This window comes from Bos grunniens, chromosome 25 (assembly GCF_055505025.1).
Source record: "Bos grunniens cultivar Pamir isolate PY7600 chromosome 25, Bosgru_T2T1.0, whole genome shotgun sequence".
NCBI lineage: Eukaryota > Metazoa > Chordata > Mammalia > Artiodactyla > Bovidae > Bos > Bos grunniens.
In genome coordinates, this window is record NC_141189.1 from 39440082 (window position 1) to 39461329 (window position 21248).

A 21248-nucleotide genomic window follows, 5' to 3' on the forward strand; every position below is an offset into this window, starting at 1 on the left:
GAAGAGGAACCTTTCCAGCCTGACGGCCCCGAGGAGGCCAGGGAGCCCGGCCCCTCCCAGAGCCAAGGTGCTCGTGGCGGGTGCAGCTGAACCCACGACGTGTGGTCCAGAACCTTCCATCTCAGCACCGCGTGTCCCATCCAGCTCCCAGCAGCAGACGGAGAGCTTGTGGCGCCCACAGGGTTGGGAGGAAGCCCCGGAACAGGGCCTTGGCCTGGGTGGGGGACCCCAGAGCCAGGCATGGGCGGCCGGAGGTGGTCTCCTGTGCGTGGCCAGCTCCTGGCACATCTAAGACAAAGCATGTTTGTAACGCACTTTTATTTCATTTCTTTATAAACTTCCTCTCACATGGAGGAATATATTGTTATAGTCATTAGCTTATCTCTCTTTTCTTTTTTTAAACTCTATGCTAACAGCAATGGAGCCAAGAGGAGGAAAAACAAGCTACGATAGAAAGGCACTTAGAACCTGTTAGAATACTGATATCCTGGAATGTGCAACAACAGACCGACAACAACGACACGTACACCGGCCCCCTCGGGCCTGGTCTATCACCGAGTCACATGCTGAGCTAATGTCGCCTTCCTATGCCCTGTTCCTCTGCTCCTGGGGCTTGAGTCCAACCCCTCGCCCCAAAGGGGACTTAAGGCCTGGGGCCCTTGTAGGGGTGAGGGGCCTGGGTCCGGGGTGGGGCGCGAGGGAAGGAGACCAGCTCCCTCCTGCTCTGCTTGTGGCCCCTTCAAGGGGTAGAGCCAGCGCTGCGGGCCCGTCAGCGGGCCGGGTCAGGGTAACCCCTCTGGGATAGAAGGGCGGTCCAGGAAAGGGCGGGTGAGCAGAGAAGCAGCAGGGAGACCCCGGAACTGCACGGGGGCCAAGGGTCTCCCTGCAGTCCCACAGCTCCCCTGTCCTGCAGCTGGGACGTGGAGGGTGCAGCCCAGGGCAAGGCCAAGGCCAGGACCCCCCAGACTGAAGCTGGGCCCCTGACAGGAGGGAGCACGAGGGCCCAGGGTGGGGCACGAGATGAGCTGCTGCCCCTTCAGGGCCTGGTAGGGAGAGCCCGGCCCCTGGGCTGGTCAGCAGCATGGGCTGCAGGGGCATGTGGAGACCCTGCACCCTAAGCTCCCCTGGTCCCTGGAGGGCAGGAGCTCAGTTCAGAGAAGCCAAAGGAAGCAGGCCACAGAGCCAGCTCTCCCCTCTGGCTTCCCCTGCCCCCACGGCCTCCATGGCTGCCTCGCTGCCCCTCATCCCTTGTCAAGCCCAGGTCCTTCATCCATCCGTCCGTGGCCACTGGGACGCTCCCATGCCCAGCACCGGCCTAGAGCCCCCTCCCCTGCACCAGCTCTGCCTTGGCGCCCAAAGAACAGAAGCTGTGTCTCGGCCTGGGGTTGTCCCTAGCCAGCCTCCACGCTCTAACTGCCCTGCAGGCCTCCCCCGTCCCCGGGTGCAGGGTCCCAGGCCAGGCCCAGCCCCGTCTGTTCCCTGAGCTGGGCACCTCTCCCGACTCAGGGCTCCCTGAAAGCAGAGGGACGCGGGGGCAGACGAGTGGCCAGCCAGCCCAGAGCAGGGACCTCCACCTCGGGCAGCGTGCTGGCCACCGCAGACGGCAGGCAGTGGGGGGCAGCTGGTCGAGCGGGCCTCCCTCCCTCAGCCGGGAGGCACCTTGTCATGGGGGGAGGTGGCTTCTTGCTGTGGCTTAGCCGCGGCCTGCGTCTGTCTTGCTCTCCCTCTGGAGGGTGGACCAGAGGGAGAGGGGTCAGGAGCCTCCAGAGCAGGGGCCCGATGAGTAAGCAGGATGGGGTGGGACCTCGATCCCAGGGGGCTCCTCCCAGCTCACCACTGAAGGGGATGGGAGGGCCGAAGTCACCCCCAGCCCCACCCCCACTGCTGGGTGAGGGCTGGCAAGTGGGCAAGGGAGAAAGGGTGACCTGCCCAGCTGGCCACGGGATGAGGGAGACAACCAGAGTGGGTGGGGGCCGGGCAGGCGTGGGCTGGAGGTCAGCCAGGCCTCAGCTCCCAGGGGCATGCTCTCCCCCGGCCGGCAGACCCGGTTCCCCCCCTCAGGAGCCCGGGTGCCCGCCATGCCCTTCTAGCACCATCCTTGATGCCCAGGGGCGCCCCCGGGGCAGGAGGACATTATTGCTATTTCGCAGAAGAGTTTCCGTTCGTCGTCAGGGGCAGGCAGGCAGGCAGGCAGGCAGAGCTGGGAGCTGCCGGCTGGGCTGCAGGTGGTCAGCGTCCACCGAGCGGGTTCAGTTCACCACGGCTGGTTTGAGCAGTACGGAGCCTGGCGGGATGACCACCCAGCCAGGGGCGAGCGCCTCTGGGCTGCTGGCGGCAGAGTTGACACCCGTGGACAGGTCCAGCACGGTGCCCGGCAGCAAGGGCAGGCCGTCGGGGCTCGGCCGGGAGCGGCTGCCCTCAGTCCTCTCGAGGGGGGTCTTGCGGCCTTCCGAGCTCAGGGCCCTGGCCGGCATGGCCCCACGCCCCTTCTCCCCCTCAGCCTTGCCGCCAGCGGAGCCAGCGAGGAGGGAGACCACGGGCAGGCCCAGTCCGCCGGCCCCAAAGGGCGAGGGCAGCAGCGGGTTCTTGGCCAGGTTGAGGGGCAAGACGGGGCCGGGCAGCCCAGGGCCCATGCCCCCCGCACCCCCGGCGCCCCCGCTGTTGCCACAGGCCAGGGCGCTGAGGTCCAGGGGGCCGGGGGCCAGGGGCAGGGGCAGGCCGGGCAAGCCAGGGCCGCCAAAGAGGGCGGCGGGGTTGGGGATGATGATCTGCGCCCCGCTGACGTAGGGGCTGCCGTCGGGGGCGGGCAGCGGGGGCTTGGGGGGCGGGCGGAGCTGCAGGAGCTCGTGCTGCTCGTGGGACACAAAGTGGCCGTGGGCCTTGATGTGCTTGCGCAGCGAGCTGGGGTCCGTGTAGCGCTTGTGGCAGCCGGGCATCTTGCAGTAGTAGGGTTTGTCCACGTAGTGGGTGCGCGTGTGCTTGAAGCGGTCGCTGGAGTTGGAGTAGCGCTTGTTGCAGCCCTCGTAGGGGCACACGTACGGCTTCTCGCCTGCGGGGCGGGGCGGGGCGGGGCCTGCGTGAGGGGCTTCCGCCGGCCCAGGCCAGCCCCGCCCACCCACTCAACTCCGACAGAGACCTGTTTGATTTGGGGTGGCCGTGTCCCCAGCACGTACACGAGCTCTGACTCCAGTGGCCTGGCTGTATGTACCCTCGGCCTTGGGCCTATGCTTCAGGCTGTGATGACAGCGACCCCTTTCACAAGTAATGACACACAGACCCTGCTGGTGCCTAGCTCACAGTGAGCGCACAGGGGTGCCCTTGACCCTGACTTAGCAGTGGCTCCAGGCTTACACCAGGGCTTCCCTGGTGGCTCAGACAGAAAAGAATCCGCCTGCAATGCAGGAGACTGGGGGTTCAATCCCTGGGTGAGGAAGATCCCTCACTGAAGGGCATGGCAACCCACTCCAGTATTCTTGTCTGGAAAATCCCATGGACAGAGGAGCCTGGTGGGCTACAGTCCCACAGTCCCCATGGGGGTCCCAGAGTTGGCCACGACTGAGTGACTAACACTTTCACTTCATTTTAACCAGTGGCTCCAGATTTACTAAAGGGCTGTCCCCGCCGACCAGGGCTGGCCAGAACCCCACAAGGCTGTGAGCTTTTAAAAGTGCCTTGAGTATGAAATATACACCAGAGGGACTTCCCTGGTGGTCCAGTGGTTAAGAACCAACCTTGCAATGCAGGGGACATGGTTTCGATCCCTGGTTGGGGAACTAAGATTCCCACATGTCTCAGAGCAACTAAGCCTGCGTGCTATGGCTACAAAGTCTGTGCGCCGGCAACGAACGATCTCTCACGATGTAACTAAGACCCGAGGTAGTCAAATAAATAAATAAAACACATCCTGGAGTCCGCAGACTTTGGGAAAAGAAGAATTTCAGTGTCCCGTTGATGTTTTAATATTAAAATGATTGCATTTTGAATATACTGGGCTCAAGAAAATGTATCATTGTATTAATAACTCATCTCACCATGTATTTCTTTGTACTTTTTTTTTTTTTTGCAGTGAGGGTGATTAGGAAATTTAAAATTAGGCATATGGCTCTGCTGGCCAGTGCTGGCCCTACTGTGCGTGCCAGGGTCCATGAGGGGTGAGCGGACCAGCCACAGTCAGAGGGGGAACGAGTCGACAATCACACGAACACAGTGCTGAGCACGACACAGGAAGACACGTCTGTGCCCCCGAGAGCAGGTGGGGCGGGTCTCCGCCCCACAGGACAGGCCCACCCCCCACAGCATGTGGTGCTCAGGAAGGGATGGCCACACAGTGGGGTGCGCGCCCATCCCCTGGCTGCCAGGGGTCCTCACCTGTGTGTGACCGGTTGTGGATCTTCAGGTTCTCCAGGCGGGAGAAGCTCTTGCTGCAGGTGGGGCAGCGGTGTGGCTTCTCGTTGGTGTGAGTGCGAATGTGGATAAGCATCTTGTACCTGCTCCGAGGGGGGAGGCGGGGGGGAAGGGGGGTGGGGAGCACGGCTCAGCCGCTGGACACTCAGGCCCCCCTTCCCGCCCCCTCGCCCCCCCTCACCTGGCGTTGAAGCCGCGGCCGTGGCGGGCGCAGCCCTCCCAGTGGCAGCAGTAGCCCGCGTCCTTCTCAGGCTTCACGTGGTAGTCGTTGACGTGGTCTACCAGGTCTTGGAGGAGCTCGAAGGGCTGGTTACACTGCGAGGCCAGGAGCGTGCTGAGCCCGCGAGGGGGCCGCCCGCCCCAGACCCTGCCCCGCCCGGCTCCCCGCTCACCTTGGCCCAGCGACACACCAGCTGCTTGGGCAGGGGCAGCTCTGGCGAGAGGCACTTGTCCTTGGGAGGGGTGAGGAAGGAGGAAGCAGGCAGATGCAGGGCCCCCCCAGAGCCCAGCGGCAGGAAGAACTGGAAGGAGCTGGGGACACCGTCCAGGTAGCGCAGAGGCTGGAGGTCCTGGGGGAAGCAGGGGGCAGAGTGGGTCAGCAGCTGCCCACCTGGCCCATCTCCCTCTGTCCAGGAGCTGAGCGGTGCCCCACACAGGACATGTCTCAACCCCAACCTCTGGTACCTGTGCACAGGACCTCTGTGGAGAGTCCATGCAGATGTAAGTTTAGAGAAGGTCAGGCTGCCTGGGGACCCTAAACCCAGTGAACAGTGTCTCCACAAGAGAAAGAGGGAGATTTGGAGACACACACAGAGGGGAGGAGGCCATGTGATGACAGGCAGAGAGACTGGAGTGACGTGGCCACAAGGCAAGGGGCCAGAAGCGGCCAGGAAAGAGCCCTCCAGAGCCTCGAGAGGGCACACAGCCCCATCAGCACGGTGATTCTGGACTTCAGGTTCCAGAATACACTTCTGCCACTTTAAACCACACAGTTTGTCGTCCTTTGTAACAGTGGCCCCAGGAGGTAAGTGCACCATCTCGAGAACACGTGTCTCCCCCTTACCGGGCCGGCGGGCACTGTGGGCAGGTCCCCGTTGCCCTGGCGCTCTGGGGACAGCGAGCTGCTGCCGTTGGGGGAATCCAGCCCAGACGGTGGCGACAAGCTGAGGTCCACCAGGGGGGCTGCCGAAAAGCGTCCCTCCACCTTCTCGGGGAACTTGGGGTTCAGCAGGAAGCCTAGGGCAAAGGCAGAATTTGGGGGTAGTGGAGCCAGGAGTCCCAGCGGGCCAGGCCCTCCCGCCCATGACTCCTCCGCTGTGACTCGGAGCAGATGCTAGCCATGGCGCCCCCATCCCCGGCCACCCCGGAACCCAGGAATTGAAGCCTCCACAGCCAACAGGTGTGGTGTCTGCCAAGGTGGGAGCCTGGCCATTGGTTAAGACAGGAAGTACTCATTCTTCAGATGGGGGTGGGCTGGCACACAGGGTAAGTAACTGAACAGGAACTTGAATCCAGGGCCCGTGGCTCCCGTCACAATGTCAGGTTAAGGACTTTACTCACTTTCCCCCCAAGTCCCTTTCTGCTTCAGTGCCCACTTCTGTAACATGAAAGGTTTGGGCTGGGTGGCCCAGCTCAGATATGGTAGATCCAGTTTTCAGGGTCCACATTCAGAAATGGAGCAGAAGACCTGGGCCTCAAGTAACCCCCGCCACCCAGAGAAGCACCTGCTGGGCTTGATCCCCCGTCTGCCTGGCTGGCCAATCACACTGCCTCAGAGCGCAGACACAGGGCCACAAGGCCTTCTGTTACTACCTGTGCATTCCCTGCTGCCCCTTAAAGCTCCCCCAAATCCAGCCAGAGGCCTCAGTCTGAATACTAGCTCTGCCGAGCCAGCTTCAGGAGCTGGGCTGGTCAGTCGTCTCCTCCCAGGGACAGTGATGAACATGCAGAGATGAACTGCTGGGAGGGTGGGTAGACAGTGTCAGGGGCGGGGCACCCTAAGTGAGGCTGTGAGGGGCTGCGACTGCGTCCAGGTGAGCCCATCGGGGGACGTTTTTCCTATCGCCAGGGCTCCGAGATCGCTGCTCTGCCCCAGGCATGCAGTACCTGACGGTGGGGAGCCCGGGGAGCCGGGCGTGGGGCTGTCGTCCGCAAGACCAAGCTCCCTGTGCAGGGCTCGGTGCCGGGCTGCGCTCAGCGTCCTCTCCCGCTTCTCTCTCGCCGCCCGGAGCTTGGTGATGCTCAGCTTCAGGTCGAGCGGCTCGTCCAAGGAGTGCATGGTGGTGGGGGTTGGGGGGTGGGGGCGGCGGCAGCGGCAGGCAGCGAAGGGCTCCGGAGCTGGTATTCAGGCAGGAACCTGAGAGCAAGCAGGAGCTGTGCTGTGACACTGGGACCCCAGACTCATCCTCAGGCTGCCCCCACTAAAGCCCAAAGGAGCAGAGAGGCAGTGTGTGCAGGGCAGTGTGAAGGCTGTCTCCTGGGCACAGAGACCCTCTCGGTGGCCCCAGACAGCAGGTATATCAGAGAGAGCCAACCACTGACCCGGATCTAACGCATTCATCTCCCACAAGGCTTTCTGGGAAGCAAAGCTCACAGGGTCCAAGCCTGCCACAAACCGAGCCTTAGCGACGGCCTCAAGCTGCAGAGCTAGGCAGTAGCACAGCCTTCAGATCCAAGGCCAGATCTTCTCCCTGGAACTGGCCAGGCAAGTCCCAAAGGTCATTTGTGACTGGGTGGGAGGTCATGCCTGGGACACATGCCTGATTTGAGCCAGAAGACCCAGAACCAGGCCAGAAGGGCAATGAGTGTCTTCCCAGATAGCCCTCAAAGGGCCTAGCTACTGACCAATGAGCCAACCCCTCTAGGCAGCCCCCAAAACTCCAAGGGAATGAGGCCCAGAGCCTGTCCCAGGCAAGCCTTGCAAAGCACGGCCTGCTTCCAAGGGTTGGGCGGACAGACGGGTGGCCTTGCGTTCCAGGACGGAGGGCCCCACCGGCTGGGGAGCCAGAGGCTCTGGGCCACCACCAGGGGGCAGCTGGGGACTACGGCCCAGCCAAGACCAGCGTAGGGGAAAGTGATCAGCTGTCTAGTGGTTAGTAAAACACATACATACATAATTTTTTAAATAGTGATGATACTCTTATTTTGAGTGGTACATTTTCACCACTTCCTTAGAATTTCTCAACGGCATAACATTCTTCACATGTAAAAAAACCCAAGAGCAAGATCAACTATTCATTCCAAATTCAAACATCATTTTTCACGGCAGCAAACTTCACATGCTGGGAAACGCTGTTTCCTTGTGTTTGTTCATTGAGATGATTGCATTCTGACAATCTATCTGCCAAAGAAGATAATCCCTGCCGTTCACCGACTCCAGCTCTTCACAATTTTATACAGAACATCCCCAAGACCACCACGTGGTAAAAAGACTTTGTATATTTCACTAGTGTGTGTGCTTGCTGAGCTGCCTGGAGCTTTCCATGGAGGGTGGGGACCCATGTTCCCAGTCATCTTCTCCAGGACAAGCCGCCTTGCCCCAGCTCCAAGCCTCCTCTCATCCATCTCCCAGATAAGACCCTGAGTGCACACAGGTCACAAAGTCCTCACTTAGGGCCCTCTGCTTCTGAGGACACATCCCAAGACCCCAGTACATGGCGAAACGACGCTGGAGTCTCTGAGCCTGGGGAGGGGGCTGCATTATCATGGTACTGGTGGTTGCACTTGGCCATGGGACCGAAATCTGTGACTTGACTTGTTCCTACATCAGGTGGGAGCTGGCAGATCCGTCTGGATGAACCCGCACGCAGGGCATGCATAGGTCGGGAGTTCTCAGTGACGCCAGGGGCTGGGACCACACTGCCACCTTGTCCCCTTAGGAGCTCCAGCCCTAGACAGGCAGGTTGGGTGGGTGAGAGTGATAAATGGACCTGGGCCCCCTCCACTCTCCCTCTGTCTGGGCAGGGAGCTGCCCTCTGCCTGACCCACCCCCCAGTGATGTCTGTCTGTCTGTGTGTCTGCCTGTCCCTCCACCTGTTTATTTTTAGACACAGGCCCAGTCCAACCTCCCTGAAGCTCCTCTGTGCTGGGAGCCTGGAAGGGGAGGAAGGAAGTAAATATTTATGCTGATTAAGAATTCAGGAGCCAGGAAGGGCTGGTGGCCTGGTCCTTCAGCTGGCCTAGGGCCACAGGCCTCCCCACAGCCTGTCCCCCGCCCCCTACCCGATCTCCTGGAGGAGACCACTAGGGCAGGATGGTTTGGGAACTGGGAATTCAGACTGACATTGACTTAACAGCAACACTGCTCAAGTAACGTCCTTTGGCACCTGCCTACTGCACCCCACCCCACCCCAGGTCCCCGCCAGAGGGGAATCAGGGAGGAACCATGGGTCACCTGGTTTGGAGACTTGCAGGAGACACTGCCTCAGCTCAGAAAGAGGGAGGACCCCAAAAGGAGCTAGTCTCCCAGGGTGAAGCTGGGACTCCAGCACCTCCTCAATCAGCAGACCCAGTCCCCAGAGACCCCACCCTAAGCCCCCTACTTCCTGCCACTGGTCCTGCCCTGGGAACAGGTGTTCATTCTGATGGAGCCAGAGTAAAGCCAGGAGACCAAAACTGGTCACTCCTAGAAAAGAAGGAAGGATCAGCCACCAAAACCCACAGCTCCCAGCACTCCCCCACCCCAGGCTGTCCCCATCCATCCAAGGGTAAGACGCCTGTGACCCTCCTTCCTGCTTTGACTGTGGTCAACCTGGAAGTGTCCCCTTTCACTCCCCACAGGCAGGGAGGTGGCCAGTTCTGGGCTCGGGCTCTGCTCTTTGTTCCCGGGTTGGATGAAGAGGGGCAGGCGAGAGCCAGTGTCACTTCTCTGGGGCCTCAGAGGCCCTGAGCCGGACGCACCCGCGCCAGAACCCCGGGACTGGCGCGGCAATCACCCCCCTGGAGGCCGGCTAGCCAGCCATCACTGGATTGATTTTCGGGGGTGGGCGGGTGGACATTCGGTGTTTGTTTTCGGGATAAGGACAGGGACCCGCCTCGCCGAGAGCAGAGGCAAGTTTCTTAGGCAGCGCGGAGCCCAGAGAGGGCCGGTGCCCAGCGGATGCCGGGCGGAGCCTGGCTGCAGAAGCCCCGACCCAGTTTCCCGCTAGTCGCGAGGTGACCCCACGAGCGCCCTGCTACCGCGGGGTTGTGCGATTCCCCGATCGCAGGAGGGGGCGGTTAGGGAGGCGGCGCCGAGGTGGCCGCGCGGCCGGGCGCCGCTGCTCCAGCTGCGAAAGGAACTAATTAGGGCGGAGGGATCGGGAGCGCGCGGGGACCACCGGGGAGGCGGGGGCGGGGCGGGGTCACCCCGAGGGTGGGCCGCGCTGGCCCTCAGGGGGCCGGCCCCCGCCCCACCGCGCCCGCCCGCCTGGCGCAGACAATGGCCGCTATTGTGCGCCCGCCCGCCGCGCGCAGACGGCCCCCAGCTGCAGCTCCCGCAGCGGCCGGCCGGCCCTACCTGGCGGCTCTGCCGACCCCCGGCGGAGGGGCGGGGCGAGCGCGCGGCGGGGCCGGCCCCCGGGGAAACTGAGACCCGGAGGAGGCCCCGCCTCCGCCAGGTCTCGCGGCGAGGGGCGGAGCGCGGACCCTAAAGGGGGTCGGTGGGCGGTGTCTTTATGTACCACGTTCCCACCATGTGCCGGGAGCCATCTGTGCGCCCCGAACCCTCTAAAGCCGCTTCTGCTGAGCAGATGAGGAAACTGAGGCTCAAGGTCACCAGGCTAATAGGAGGCGCTGGCAGGAATCTGTCCTGGAGAAAGCCCCTCGTCACTGTTGGGGAGAGGCCCGCTGGCTGGCCCTGAGCCGGGAGAAGTGCGGGTGTGGATGGAGGCGTCGAGCTCGGTACACCTCACTGAGAGGCACTCGGGGTCTCCTTGGCAAAAATAGAGGACAGGGCCCACTGTAAGATGGCCCCCCCACCGTCCCACCCACCCCACAGCTGCGAGGAACCAGGTGAGTGGAAGCCAAGATAGCAGTGTTGTCAGGCAACAAAAGGCACACCCCTTATTCCCAGGTGATGGGGGTGTAAGGTGTGGGGGCGTAGTCCTGACTCTGCCCTTTGGTCAGCCATGACCTGTCCAGCCTAGGACTTGGGGACAAGGGCCCAGGAGGCACTTCTCAAAAGCCCACGTGGCTTTCTTGCTATGGCATGAAAGCAGAAGCAAGTCCCTGGCTTCCCCTGTGCCCATCAGCTCCCACCTGCTCAGAGGATGCCCCTTGCGTCTGGCACAGGGACCAAAACCATCAGTACACGGGTCCTGTGGGGGGAAGCTGAGGGCCGGGAAGGGACACCGCTCGCCCACATTGCACAGTGGGTGGCAAGCCTGGGACTGGAAGCCGAGGACGAATATCACCACCATCCACCAGCTGTTGATAGTCAGGCAATGTACCAGCACCTGTTTAAGTCAGGTGCTGTTTCATCCCCATTTTACAGATGCAAAAACTGAAGCTCAGGGAAATGAAGTGAACTGTCCCAGGTCACACAGCTCGTCTCTGGCAGAGCTGAGTTTCAAGCCCAGGTGAACCCAGAAGCCATGTTCACCCATCGGTACCCCTGGGGCCCCTGGATGTGGGAAGGGGCAGGCAAAGGGGCTCTGGCTTCCCACCCCTGCCCTGCCCAGGGGTTTGTGGGAGCTGTGTGCCAAACCCCGGAGGGGCAGCAGGCAGTGAGTGGGCGCTGGAGGGGCTGACTGTTGGGGGGCCCACAAGGAGGCTTGGAGAGCTGAGGGCAGATGTGCTGCCAAAGCAAAGGGCCGCACAGCCCCGCATTCCTGGGAACCGCTGCTGCACCCTGCTCCAGCCAAGGGCTCCGCCCTCCTCAGGCGCCCAGCGGCGGGAGCCAGAGACAGGCGCAGGCCTCATCTCCTCCGACCCGCTTCCTGAGCAGGCTGCAGAGCAGGGCTCCAGTATGGGTCAGACCACCCAGTCTCCAATTTGGCTCTGCCACGTCCTGCCCACATGAGTCAGGGCAAGTCACCTCCCAGTCTGGGTCTCATTGTCCTTATCTCTAAATTAAGATGATGATAATACTGCAGGGAATGGCACCCCACTCCAGTGTTCCTGCCTGGGAAATCCCATGGACAGAGGAGCCTTGTGTGCTACATACAGTCCATGGGGGTTGCAAAGAGTCGAACATGACTGAGCGACTAAACACACACACAGTAGTGTAAGATGCCCCCCTCCTTTGGATTTTGGGGAGAAATCAATATGATGATGCCCATCCAATGATTACTCTAGTGTTTCCCCCTGTTATATAGTGTTCAGCACCTAGAACAGTGCCGGGTGCATAGTAGGTGTGTAATTAAACTTGTAAATAAAGTGTCACCAGCACTTGAGTCCCCCAAGTCTTTGGCCAGTTGGGGGGCTGTGAGGACAGAGGGGGCCGGCCCTCCTGCTGTACCCACAGACCTAGAGCCTCGACCTCACCTGGGACCACCCCTGCTTCAGCTGAGGACACAACCAAACAAGCTTGCGCCCTGGAGAGGGAGGGCTGCAGGCCCTGCTGTCCCACAGGGTGGCCCCAGCTGGCCCCAGACTGCTTCCAGAACCTGACTGCATCAAAGAGAGAGCGCTGGGAGGTCCCGGACAGTCTCTGAGCAGCCTGGAAGAAACAGGCCTCCTCCCAGGACCCAGGGAGGGGCTTATCCTGAGGGCTTGCCCGTGCAGGTCCCAGGAGAGGGCCCAGTGTGGGGCGGACATTACTTCCTGGAAGTGTGGGGTTTCGCCTTTCCCGGGAACCTCCAGATGGGAAAGCAGACCCTGCCCTCACCCCAAGATGGGCGCTCAGCCAGCACACAGATTGGAGGGGGGACAGCTTCTCCAGGTCCCCTGGAGGCTAGACCCTGCCCAGGTGGGAACCAACGGCCCCCAGGTGACACAGCCAGGGCCAAGCTCTCTGCTCAGCCATAAACGGGAAAGCTCCCAGCTGGGCAGCACCTGAGCAAGGGTGCAGGCTGGCAGCCCCAACTTGGGAGCGTACCCAGAGTCAGCTGGAGCAGGGCATAGCAACCCACTCCAGTATTCCTACCTGGAGGATTCCATGGACAGAGGAGCCTGGCAGGTTACTGTCCATGGGGTCCCAGAGTCAGACACACACACACCCTTGCATGCCCCTGTGGTTCTTGCTAGTGGCTTATGGACCCTAGGGACCCAGAGTCTGGATATCAGGTCCCAGTCTCCCAGCCACCCCTCTGCAACTTGGTTTCCTCATCAGGAACACAGGCGCCATGGATAAGGTGCCAGCTCACGGGGCAAGCTTGCCTGGCACCTGGCACACAGGCGGTGCCAGCAACTGGTAGCCCTGAGGATTCTTGTTCCCAACCCCGGGCTGGGGGGGGGGGCCCACACAGTCACTCCAGGGTCACCCCGATGGGTCAGGCAGCACAGCTGCTGGAAGGCCAGCAGCTGGCTCACCCACGCCCCCCCAGCTCCAGCTCCCTAGGATCCACACTTCCCTCCCCAGCGCCAGCAGGGTGACTCCAGGATGGGGTGGGGGGTGCAGCTCAGACACACACATCCGTCCAGCTGCAGGGCCCAGCCTGGCACAGAGGCCTCCCCTGCCCGGTGGCTCCAGACCCATCAAGGCGGGCCCCCGCCCCCTGCTGCCTGCCCGCCTGCAGCCACCTTTGCACAACTATGTCTGGTATTTTCCTGTCTGCCCAGCTTGGGGGGAGGTGGTGCGTGGGGCTGTGAGCACTGCCCGCACCTGGGCCTGGGCCAGAGGGGAGCCCGCCAAGCAGCCCCTACGCCCAGGGCTGGGGCCGGGGAGGAGGGGCGGGGGCGGGTGGAGAGGGAAGGGCTGGGCCCTGGGCCGCCCAGATCCCAGGGAGGGGCCGGCAGCAGGGGAGCCAGACGGAGACACACACCCGGAGGCAAGGCTCAGGCACGGCCCTGGACCCTGCCAGGCAGCACCGCTCACAGTAGGCAGGCCGCGCTGGGCGCTCGGCCAGTGCTCTCGAGGGCCTGTAGAGGCATTGGCCAGCATCCCACAGGACATGGATGGGCACCCCCAGACATAGAGGCACACGCATATGTGTCACACCTGTGCACGCGGGACACGGCAGGTAACCAGCGTCAGGGTCCTGGACCCAGGACTCTGGGGCTTGTGGGTGGGAGCAGGGGTGAGGTCCAGTCCCCACTGAGGAGGAAACACTGTGCTTCCCACACCGACCCTGGCTGCAGGACGAGCCCAGGAGTGCCTCCCGCGTCCTGGGAAGGCCCACCCTCCCCCCCCAACAGCCCCAGGATAGGGATCAGGCCCACTGGGAACAGCACCCGCCAACTCACAGGGCAGGAGGCAGTCAGCAGGTTCTGGACTTTGGCCCTTCCCTGCGCCTCATTTACCAACTACTCAGTTATGCATTCCAACACCAGGCCCTCCACTCGGTCCTGGGGGCCCACAAATGAATGAGAATGAAGGTCACCCAGCCTGCACAGATGCGAACAGTGTCAGGAGTGGGCTGCTAAGATCCACGTCGGCCACATGGACAGGGGGGGACAGGCTGGGGGCCTCAGGCATGCGGCAGGCCAGGAATGGCCAGCGTGCCTCCTGTGCGCCATCTTTGTCCATCCTCAGGACCCTGGGAGTTAGGTGCTGTCCTCTCCACTTTCCAGATGGGGAGACCAAGGCTCAGAGTGGTTCCACTATCTGCCAAAATCACAGAGCTTATCAATAGCACAATTGGGATTTACCTCCAGGCTCCAAAGCCCACAGTCTGCACCCAACACAGCAGAGGCCTGGAGGTGTGGCCCCAACTGACCCACAGCAAGTCTCCCTGTCATTCAGCAAAGGAGGAAGCCCAAGAGAAAGGCCAGGCCAGTGGGCAGTGACCTGGAGGGCACAGGGGAGCCACAGAGTACTCTATACAGAAGACTGCTGTCTTCCTTTCCAGCCCATCTTCTGTCCCCAGACTCTCCCCTTCAGCACCTCCTTTCTCAGGATTCCCTGCCTCTTGCCAGCCTGATGCTCCCCCCTCGGGTGCTAGCTCCTACCCCACAACCTTCCACACTTCCATATTCCTCCTCCAGCTGTTACCCTCCTCTGACCTCCAGCAAGTCTCCCCAGATTCACCCTCTCTGATCTTTGCCTTCTGCAGCCACACGTGGGCTGTTCTTCCAGGTGCCTCAGAGTTAAGCAAGGGGCCTGCCTCTGTCCCCACAATGCTGAGGGTAGCCTCCCTGGCCTGCAGTGCCTTGTGATGCCTGGCACAGGTGCCCTGGTCCAAGTCCTCACTAACGCCACTCCTTCAACCAGAGGGAACTGGGCAGCAGTTGAAGTGCTGCTGGGGACTCAGACCCAGAGAACCAGGCCTGCTCCTAATTTGACGTGGACAGGGCTCTGGGCTCCTGTTCCCCCATCAGTGAAAGGCGGGAGCTGGCCGAGAGTAGGACCAGAGCTTGAACTTCCAAACCATCCCTCTAAGGGCACCATCATATCTGCCCTTCACTTTTCTCGAACACCTGGTACTGAGAGTTTGCTGAGGGGATGAATCCATTGGTGGCACCTACCAGCCGGGTGAGGTGTGGAAGGGCTTAAGGCCCAAAGAGGGAAGTGGCTCACCCACAGAGGTTTGGGGCGAGGGACCCAGGAGCAGATCTGGGTGATGAGGGTAAGGCGTAACCCTGGTGGGTTAAGATGACCAGAAGGGTCCAGTTCCCCAGCTTCATCTCCTGCCACCGCCCCCCTATCCCCCTAGCCTTGGCACAGAGCCTCCCCAGAACAGCTGGCTTAGACCAGGCCCAGCAGGGGCTCCAGCATGAACTCTGGACTCCACCCCCTGCGCCCTCTTCCCAGCCACCCTGCCCCGCCCCTGCTCCCACTCTGGGCAGGAAAGCAAGTCCAGAAGCCAGGGGCTGTCTCTAAACCCAAAGGAAACACCCACTGGGTGGGGCCGTACCAGGCCTGGCCTGTTTCAGGCTCTTGGGGCCCAGGGCCCACAGAATCACTCAGGGTATCCACTAGGTGTCCTGAACTGGGGATTTAGGGGCTCGGCCTGGAGGAGGAGATAGCCAGCAGCACTGGAGTGGGGAGCACTTTGGAGCAGGCCGGACAATGAGGGGCCCCACAGCCTTGTGACAAGAGGGACATCACAGCTCTGGGTCAGTTAGCTTAGGAGTGTGGTGATAGGGGTTGGGTCAGGGGTGGGGGGTCCTGGACACAGGAAGGAGTGGCCCTGGGGAGAAATGGCTCAGGCAGGCTGGGACTTGCCAGGCAGACCCAGGTGGACTGTGGGGGGAAGGGAGAGAGGCTTCCTCTGGACACAGCTGCCCCCACACTGTGCAGGGGACGGGGGGGGGGGGCGGGGGGGGGCAGCAGAGAAGCAGGAGGGGCTCTGGACTGAACTGCCATTTCAGGGGCCAGAGCCACGCAGTCCAAGGCTCTGGCTCCCCTCTGGCCCTCCCCGACCCCAAGTGACCTTGGGCCAGGCCCTCAAATCTCGAAGCCTCAGTGTCTGCCTCCCACCTCCTTGCTGCCAGAGTCCCAGTGGAATGCTAGCCTGTGACCCTCAGTCAGCCAGGCAGGAACGTCTTCCTGGAGGCTCCCAGGGCTGAGTCAGGCAGCTCAGCAGTCTCCTGGGGCCTCCGCAGGTTCCCACCCGCCCTTGGCCGAGACTGGAGGAGGGGGGCCGGGGGCCGGGGGCCGGGGGCCGGGCCTGAGCCCTTCTGCAGACAGCCATCTGCTGGGACTGGAGTTCCGTGGACACAGGCAGGTCACACGCCAGGCCCGCCCTGTGCAGGGGACTACCTGGCTGTCTAGCAGGAAGACAAAGGACCTTGGGAAGCTCCAGCCAACCACCAACAGTTAATGTCCCTGGAAGAGTCTCAGCTCCCGCCGCCCATCCCCCACTAGGGGCACGTGGAGCAGATGGAAGCCCTCCCCCATTGGAATCACCTCCCATCTCTGTACCCGGGAGGCCCCTCCCCGCCTGGCTACCAGTTAACCAGACCCTCCATGCATCGGGGGTGGGGGGGGGTGGGGGGCAGAGAGCCAGAGCTCCCTGCCCCTCAAGGTGCCCAGAGCCAGGGCCTCTACTCGGCCCAGCCTGAGGAAACTTGAAGAGACATGTCCCAGGCAGAAGGTAGGTCAGACCCCAGGGAGGGGGGCTGCCCAGAGCTCCCTGGGAGGGGTCCCACAGCCCCAGAGCTGGAATGGGAAAGAGGACCAGGGTCCCCTGCGGCCCTGGGCTGGGCCTCGGCTCCCCCATGGAGAAGTCTGGAGCTGAGGCCAGGAGGATCAGTGCCAGGGAAAGGATGGAGGCGTGGGGCCCGGTGCACACAGCTGCTAGGGCCAGCTCGGGCTCCTCTCTTGTGCCAGGCTGGGAAAGTGGCCACCAGACCCCACCGCCACCCTCCAGAGCCATGGCAGACCCAGGAACTCAGGCCCAGATGCCCATCAGCCCTCCTCCATCCTGTGCCTCTGTTTCCACCAAATAGGGCTCAGTGGGTCTCTCTCAAGAAGCTCACGTAGCAACTTCAGGTGATGGGTGTCAACGCCTGCGATGGCCACCGGCAGGCATCCTGCGGATTTTCTCAGGAGCTGTCAGAGGCGTCCCCCAACTGCTGCTCCATCCTCTGACCCACTTCACCTCCCCACCCTCACCTCACCCCACCCCCCCGGGACCTTACCCTGGCATTTTTACTAGTTGGAGAGACAGCAGGGGTTTGTAGGGCCAAGTTGGAGCCTGGAGACAAATCTGGGTCTATATCAGACTGTGCCATTACATAAGACACCCCCCAAGTAAGTCCTTTCCTGTCCAGGTGTCAGAGTCACCCCAACCGTGGCTGATGAGCAAAGCACGAGTGTCCTGGTTGAAAGTGCAGGTCCCTGCCCCCAGAGAGGGGCTGAGGCAGCCACCTGGGAAACCTCGGGGGCAGCTGTGTCTGAAGGTCCTTGCAAAAGCTGTGATCTCTCCCACCCAGGGCTGGCCCTGGCATTCTCAGAGAGCTCAGCCCCCAGACTCATGTCTGGGCTGTGGCCCATCTCTAGGACCCTTTCACAAGCCCAGAGAGGGGAGGCAATTTGGGCTGGGGGAGATCAGCATCTTTTGGCTGGCCCCAGAGATCCCCCTCACCAGCCATGGAAACCTCCCACCTCTGAAAAGGGTGCTTATCGAGATGAAGGGAGGACCAGCCAGCATCTTCCAGGGGTCACCCCTCTGGCCTCACTGTGAAATGTAAAATAACAATAACCCCAACAGAGGAAGACCCAGGCCCATTGCGCCCAGCTCAGGGCCTCTCCACTGCAATCCGAATTTCCCACTTGGGTAAGGGGCCTCCTCAGCACCGCCTGGGACATGGAACCTGGGGAGGCGTAGGGCACTGGAGACAGCCCCCACCACCAGCGTGCCTCTCAGCGCCGGGGTGCGGGGGCCCACCCAAACGCCTCCCAGAGAGCTCAGCTGCACGCCCCAGTCCCACATCTGGTCCCCCGGCCACAGCTGTCGCCACCCTCGCCCATCTTGGGATTGCCCCAAACTCTGCCTGGCACCCGTCCCCGCCCTCTCGCCCAAGTGGGAAACTCGGATGCCTGGCGAGCCGAGCCGGGGTAGATGGAAACGCACATGGGAAAATGTTGTCAGGAAAAACACATTCTTCCTTCTGTACCACAGCTCAGACCCTGGGAGGATTAGGTGGTCGATGACACTCCCACCGCCTGGGCCAAGGCCAGGCCAGGAAAGGAGGGAAGAGGGATCCACAGGGTGGGGCTGAGAGGGGTCCAGGCCCTCTGACATGCCCCAGGGAGGGGCCCTGGCAGAGCTCTGTCTTCCCCAGGCCAGGGTGCACCGTGTAGTCCTGTCACCCTCCGTGGGCGGGTGCTCCCAGCAAGGCGGGGAGCCCAGGCAAGAGAAGACATCTCTGTGGCTACCCATTTGCAGTTGGGCTTTTCAGAAACAACAAAAGCCTTGGGGGGGCGGGGGGGGGGGGCGGGACTCAGTTCACACGATTGTTTAAAATGAGGTTTCTGGATGTCTGTGGCATTCAGTTATTCATCCTGGCTCCACCCACAGATAATTGAGAGTTGGCTTTTGTTGGCCTTAGTCCCCCTCTCAGCACCCCCCTACCCCCAGGTCTTCTCATGGACTCTGCAGTTCTGGAAGATCACCTTGTACAACCCTTTGGTTTTACAGATGAGGAAACTGAGACCCAGAAAGGGGAAGAGCCTGGCTTGGCCAAGGACCCTTGGGAGTTGGTGGCGCAGCCAGAAGTCAAATCCAGGATGTCAGACGCCCAGGCCAGGGGCTTTTCCCAATCACCCTCCAGGCTGTGGCCCAGTTCCAGCAAATCCCCCAAAGCCACTGACCCCAAAAGCAGTGGTGCCTGGAACTGGGGTGACTCACTGTCTGGCTTCCTGGGGCACCACCTCCCCACCAGTGAGGGAGAGACTGGCAGGTGTCCCTGTGTAGAGAGCCAGGAGCAGGAAGAGGACGCCCCCCCCCCCCAGAGGTCCTACACCAGGGTCACTTAGGGGCCAAAGAGCCCCAGCTGGAGGGATTTAACATCAAAGGTCAAAGGTCACAGACAGGGAAGGGCGGGCAGGCATAGGGGTCAGAGGGTCAGCGCTAATGGCAGCTCCGGAAAGAAGGGGGAGGGGAAGTAGCTAAGGAAAACAGGGCTGCTCCCAAGGGGTCCTCAACTCCCATAAACGGTGCCCAAGCCCCTGGCACTGTCTCCAGCTCAGATGACTGCAGAAGGGGCCAAGCCAAGCTGGGCTGGAGCTCAGAAAGGGATGTCCCCAGGAGGGGGTCCCCAGGTGCAGCCCTTCCCCCAGTGCAGGCCAGAGCCAGCTGGGAGGCCCAGCCTGGGCCCAGAGGGGAGAAGGAGCAAAGGGGAGGCTCAGAGGTCGTGGAGAGGATGTGTGAGTGGGGCTGGAACAGATGTGGCGGGTGGGCACACTGAATCCCCTTCCCCGAGCTTCTTCCAAAGCTGCCCGTGAAGCCCCACTCTCCCTCCTGGATGCCAGAACCAGGCATGCTGGATCTTCACATGGCCGCCTCCAAGGACCACAGCTCAGGCCCTCTCCCTGGCCTAGACCAAGAACCATGGGAGCCCAGGCCTTGGCCAGGTCCCCAGCTGGCCTGGCTGCCCCCTCAGTGTCAAGCGCTCCCTCCAGAGCCAAGATCCTGGGCTGTGATGGCTGGGGGCCCAGGGCTCCTCCCAGGATCCCTTCCCGCTTCCCAGGCCCCAGGGTAGGGCTGGGCAGCTCCCTGCAACCATCCCTGCCCAGGGTGGCCAGCCAGGCAGGCCCTCCTGGACAGGCCTACGGGCGGCAAGCTGCCCTGCTGTGGCCTGAGTACCCGGCTGGGCAGGGCAGTGTGCCAAGGCCTCCAGGTGCCAGCCTGGATTCCAGCCCCATCCCAGGGGGCCTGCGGGGAAGCAGGGCGAAGGCATCTCCCTCCTTCGGGATGCACCTGCCTCGCCCCCTCCTCCCGCCCCCTCCGGACCCTCCCTCAGGTGGGCTGGAAACCCCTGCCCTCCCTACTCAGCCCGGCCCTCCTGCGAGCACGCGGACAGCAGGGGGGAACAAGTGCTGGACAGGACGCCAGCTCCCAGTCCTGACCCCCGGCCCGAGGGAGGCCGGGGCGAGTCAGGGGCAGCAGGGGGAGGCTTCCCTGGACCCGGGAGGAGACACCTCTCAACTCCCGTCCTAGGAACAGCCCCGCCGTGGGAAGGGGCGGCTGCCCGGCTGCCCCAGACAACTTCGTGCCCGGCCTTGGGGTGGGGGGGGCCCTCTCACCCCGCAGCGCGCCCCCCGTCGCGGCGGCCCAACTTCCCTGCCGAAGTTTGCTCCCTCCTGGGGCCCGGCCGCGGCTCTGCCCAGCCTCCGGACGGACGGAGGTAAGGAGGGAGGAGAGAGCAACAGAGGGACGCGGCCGGGGGAGCCGGCGAGGGAGGGAGCGCGCGAGCCAGCGAGCGAGGGAGCGAGCGCTGGGGCCCCGGCTAGGGCTCACAATGGCCCGGGGCGAGGCGCGGACTCGCAGGGGAGGCGACCCCCGGGTCCCGCAGCCCCCGCCGACAGGCCGGCCCCTCCCGCCGGTCCCCTTCCCCACGGCGCGATGCCCGGGGGGGGCGGGGGGGCGCTTCTTACCTCGGCGGCGGGGGGCGGTCGGGCTCCCGGCTGCGGGCTCCGGCGGTCGGGGGCGGCGGGGGAGCGAGCGGGGGAGGGAGCCGGGCGGGCGGGGGCCGGGGCGCGAGGCTCACGGGGCGCGGGCTCCCCTGGCACGGCCGCCCGGCGCCCGGCCGCTCCGCCACATCTGCAGCTCCGGCAGGGAAGGTGGCCGCGGCGGCCGGGCCGTGCGGGGATGTCTTAGAGAGGGAGGGAGGAGGGAGCCGGGAGGAGGGACCGGCGGGCCGCGGAGGAGGGGGAGGAGGAGGGGCGCGGGGGGCGGCCTCCCCCCCGCCTCCCTCCCCCGCTGCTTCCCTCCCAGCAAACCCCTCTCGCCGCCGCGGCCCCAGGCCCGGGGCGCCAGCTGCCAGGCGGGGCGTGCGCGTCGGGGGGAGGGGGCGGCCGGGAGCCGGCGCTGAGCCGGGGGAGGGGCGGAGGGGAAGAAGGGAGGGTGGCGCGGCCCCGGGGAGCGGGAACCGGGAGGGAGGGGGCGCCGGGCCGCGGCAGGGCCGCGCGCGCGTCCTCTTCTGCCCCATCCTCGGGTCCCCCCCCGCGGCCCCGCCCCCGGCCCGAGGGCAGCGCTAGGACACGGCCTGGGAGGTGGCCTGGGGCGGGCGGGGTGGTTGGCGGGGAGGGACGTCCCGCCCTCGGGGAAGCCCGGAGAGGGGGCGGCGCGCGGAGGAGGACCGGCGGGAGGGCGTGT

The 21248-nt window shown here is 63.3% G+C and overlaps 1 protein-coding gene across 1 annotated transcript; it reads right to left on the reverse strand.

Annotated features, from left to right (window-relative positions):
- Positions 1-301: 301 nt before the first annotated feature.
- On the reverse strand, positions 302-20719 carry GLIS2 (GLIS family zinc finger 2). Its single transcript, XM_086375998.1, has 7 exons — positions 20528-20719; positions 6511-6760; positions 5468-5640; positions 4797-4973; positions 4586-4719; positions 4369-4487; positions 302-3049 (listed from the first exon to the last, which is right to left on the reverse strand). Exons 2-7 carry the CDS (start codon positions 6680-6682, stop codon positions 2250-2252), a joined length of 1575 nt encoding a protein of 524 aa, XP_086232124.1. The 5' UTR covers positions 6683-6760; positions 20528-20719; the 3' UTR covers positions 302-2249.
- Between the last annotated feature and the right edge of the window lie 529 nt (positions 20720-21248).

Excerpts from the sequence above, each read along its gene's own strand:
- GLIS2 (XM_086375998.1), bottom strand. The coding sequence starts at position 6,682 with ATGCACTCCTTGGACGAGCCGCTCGACCTGAAGCTGAGCATCACCAAG. Across the intron at positions 4,720-4,796 it reads TGGTGTGTCGCTGGGCCAAG|TGTAACCAGCCCTTCGAGCT; the intron begins GTGAGCGGGGAG and ends CTGGCCTCGCAG. Across the intron at positions 3,050-4,368 it reads CCACAACCGGTCACACACAG|GCGAGAAGCCGTACGTGTGC; the intron begins GTGAGGACCCCT and ends CCCGCCCCGCAG.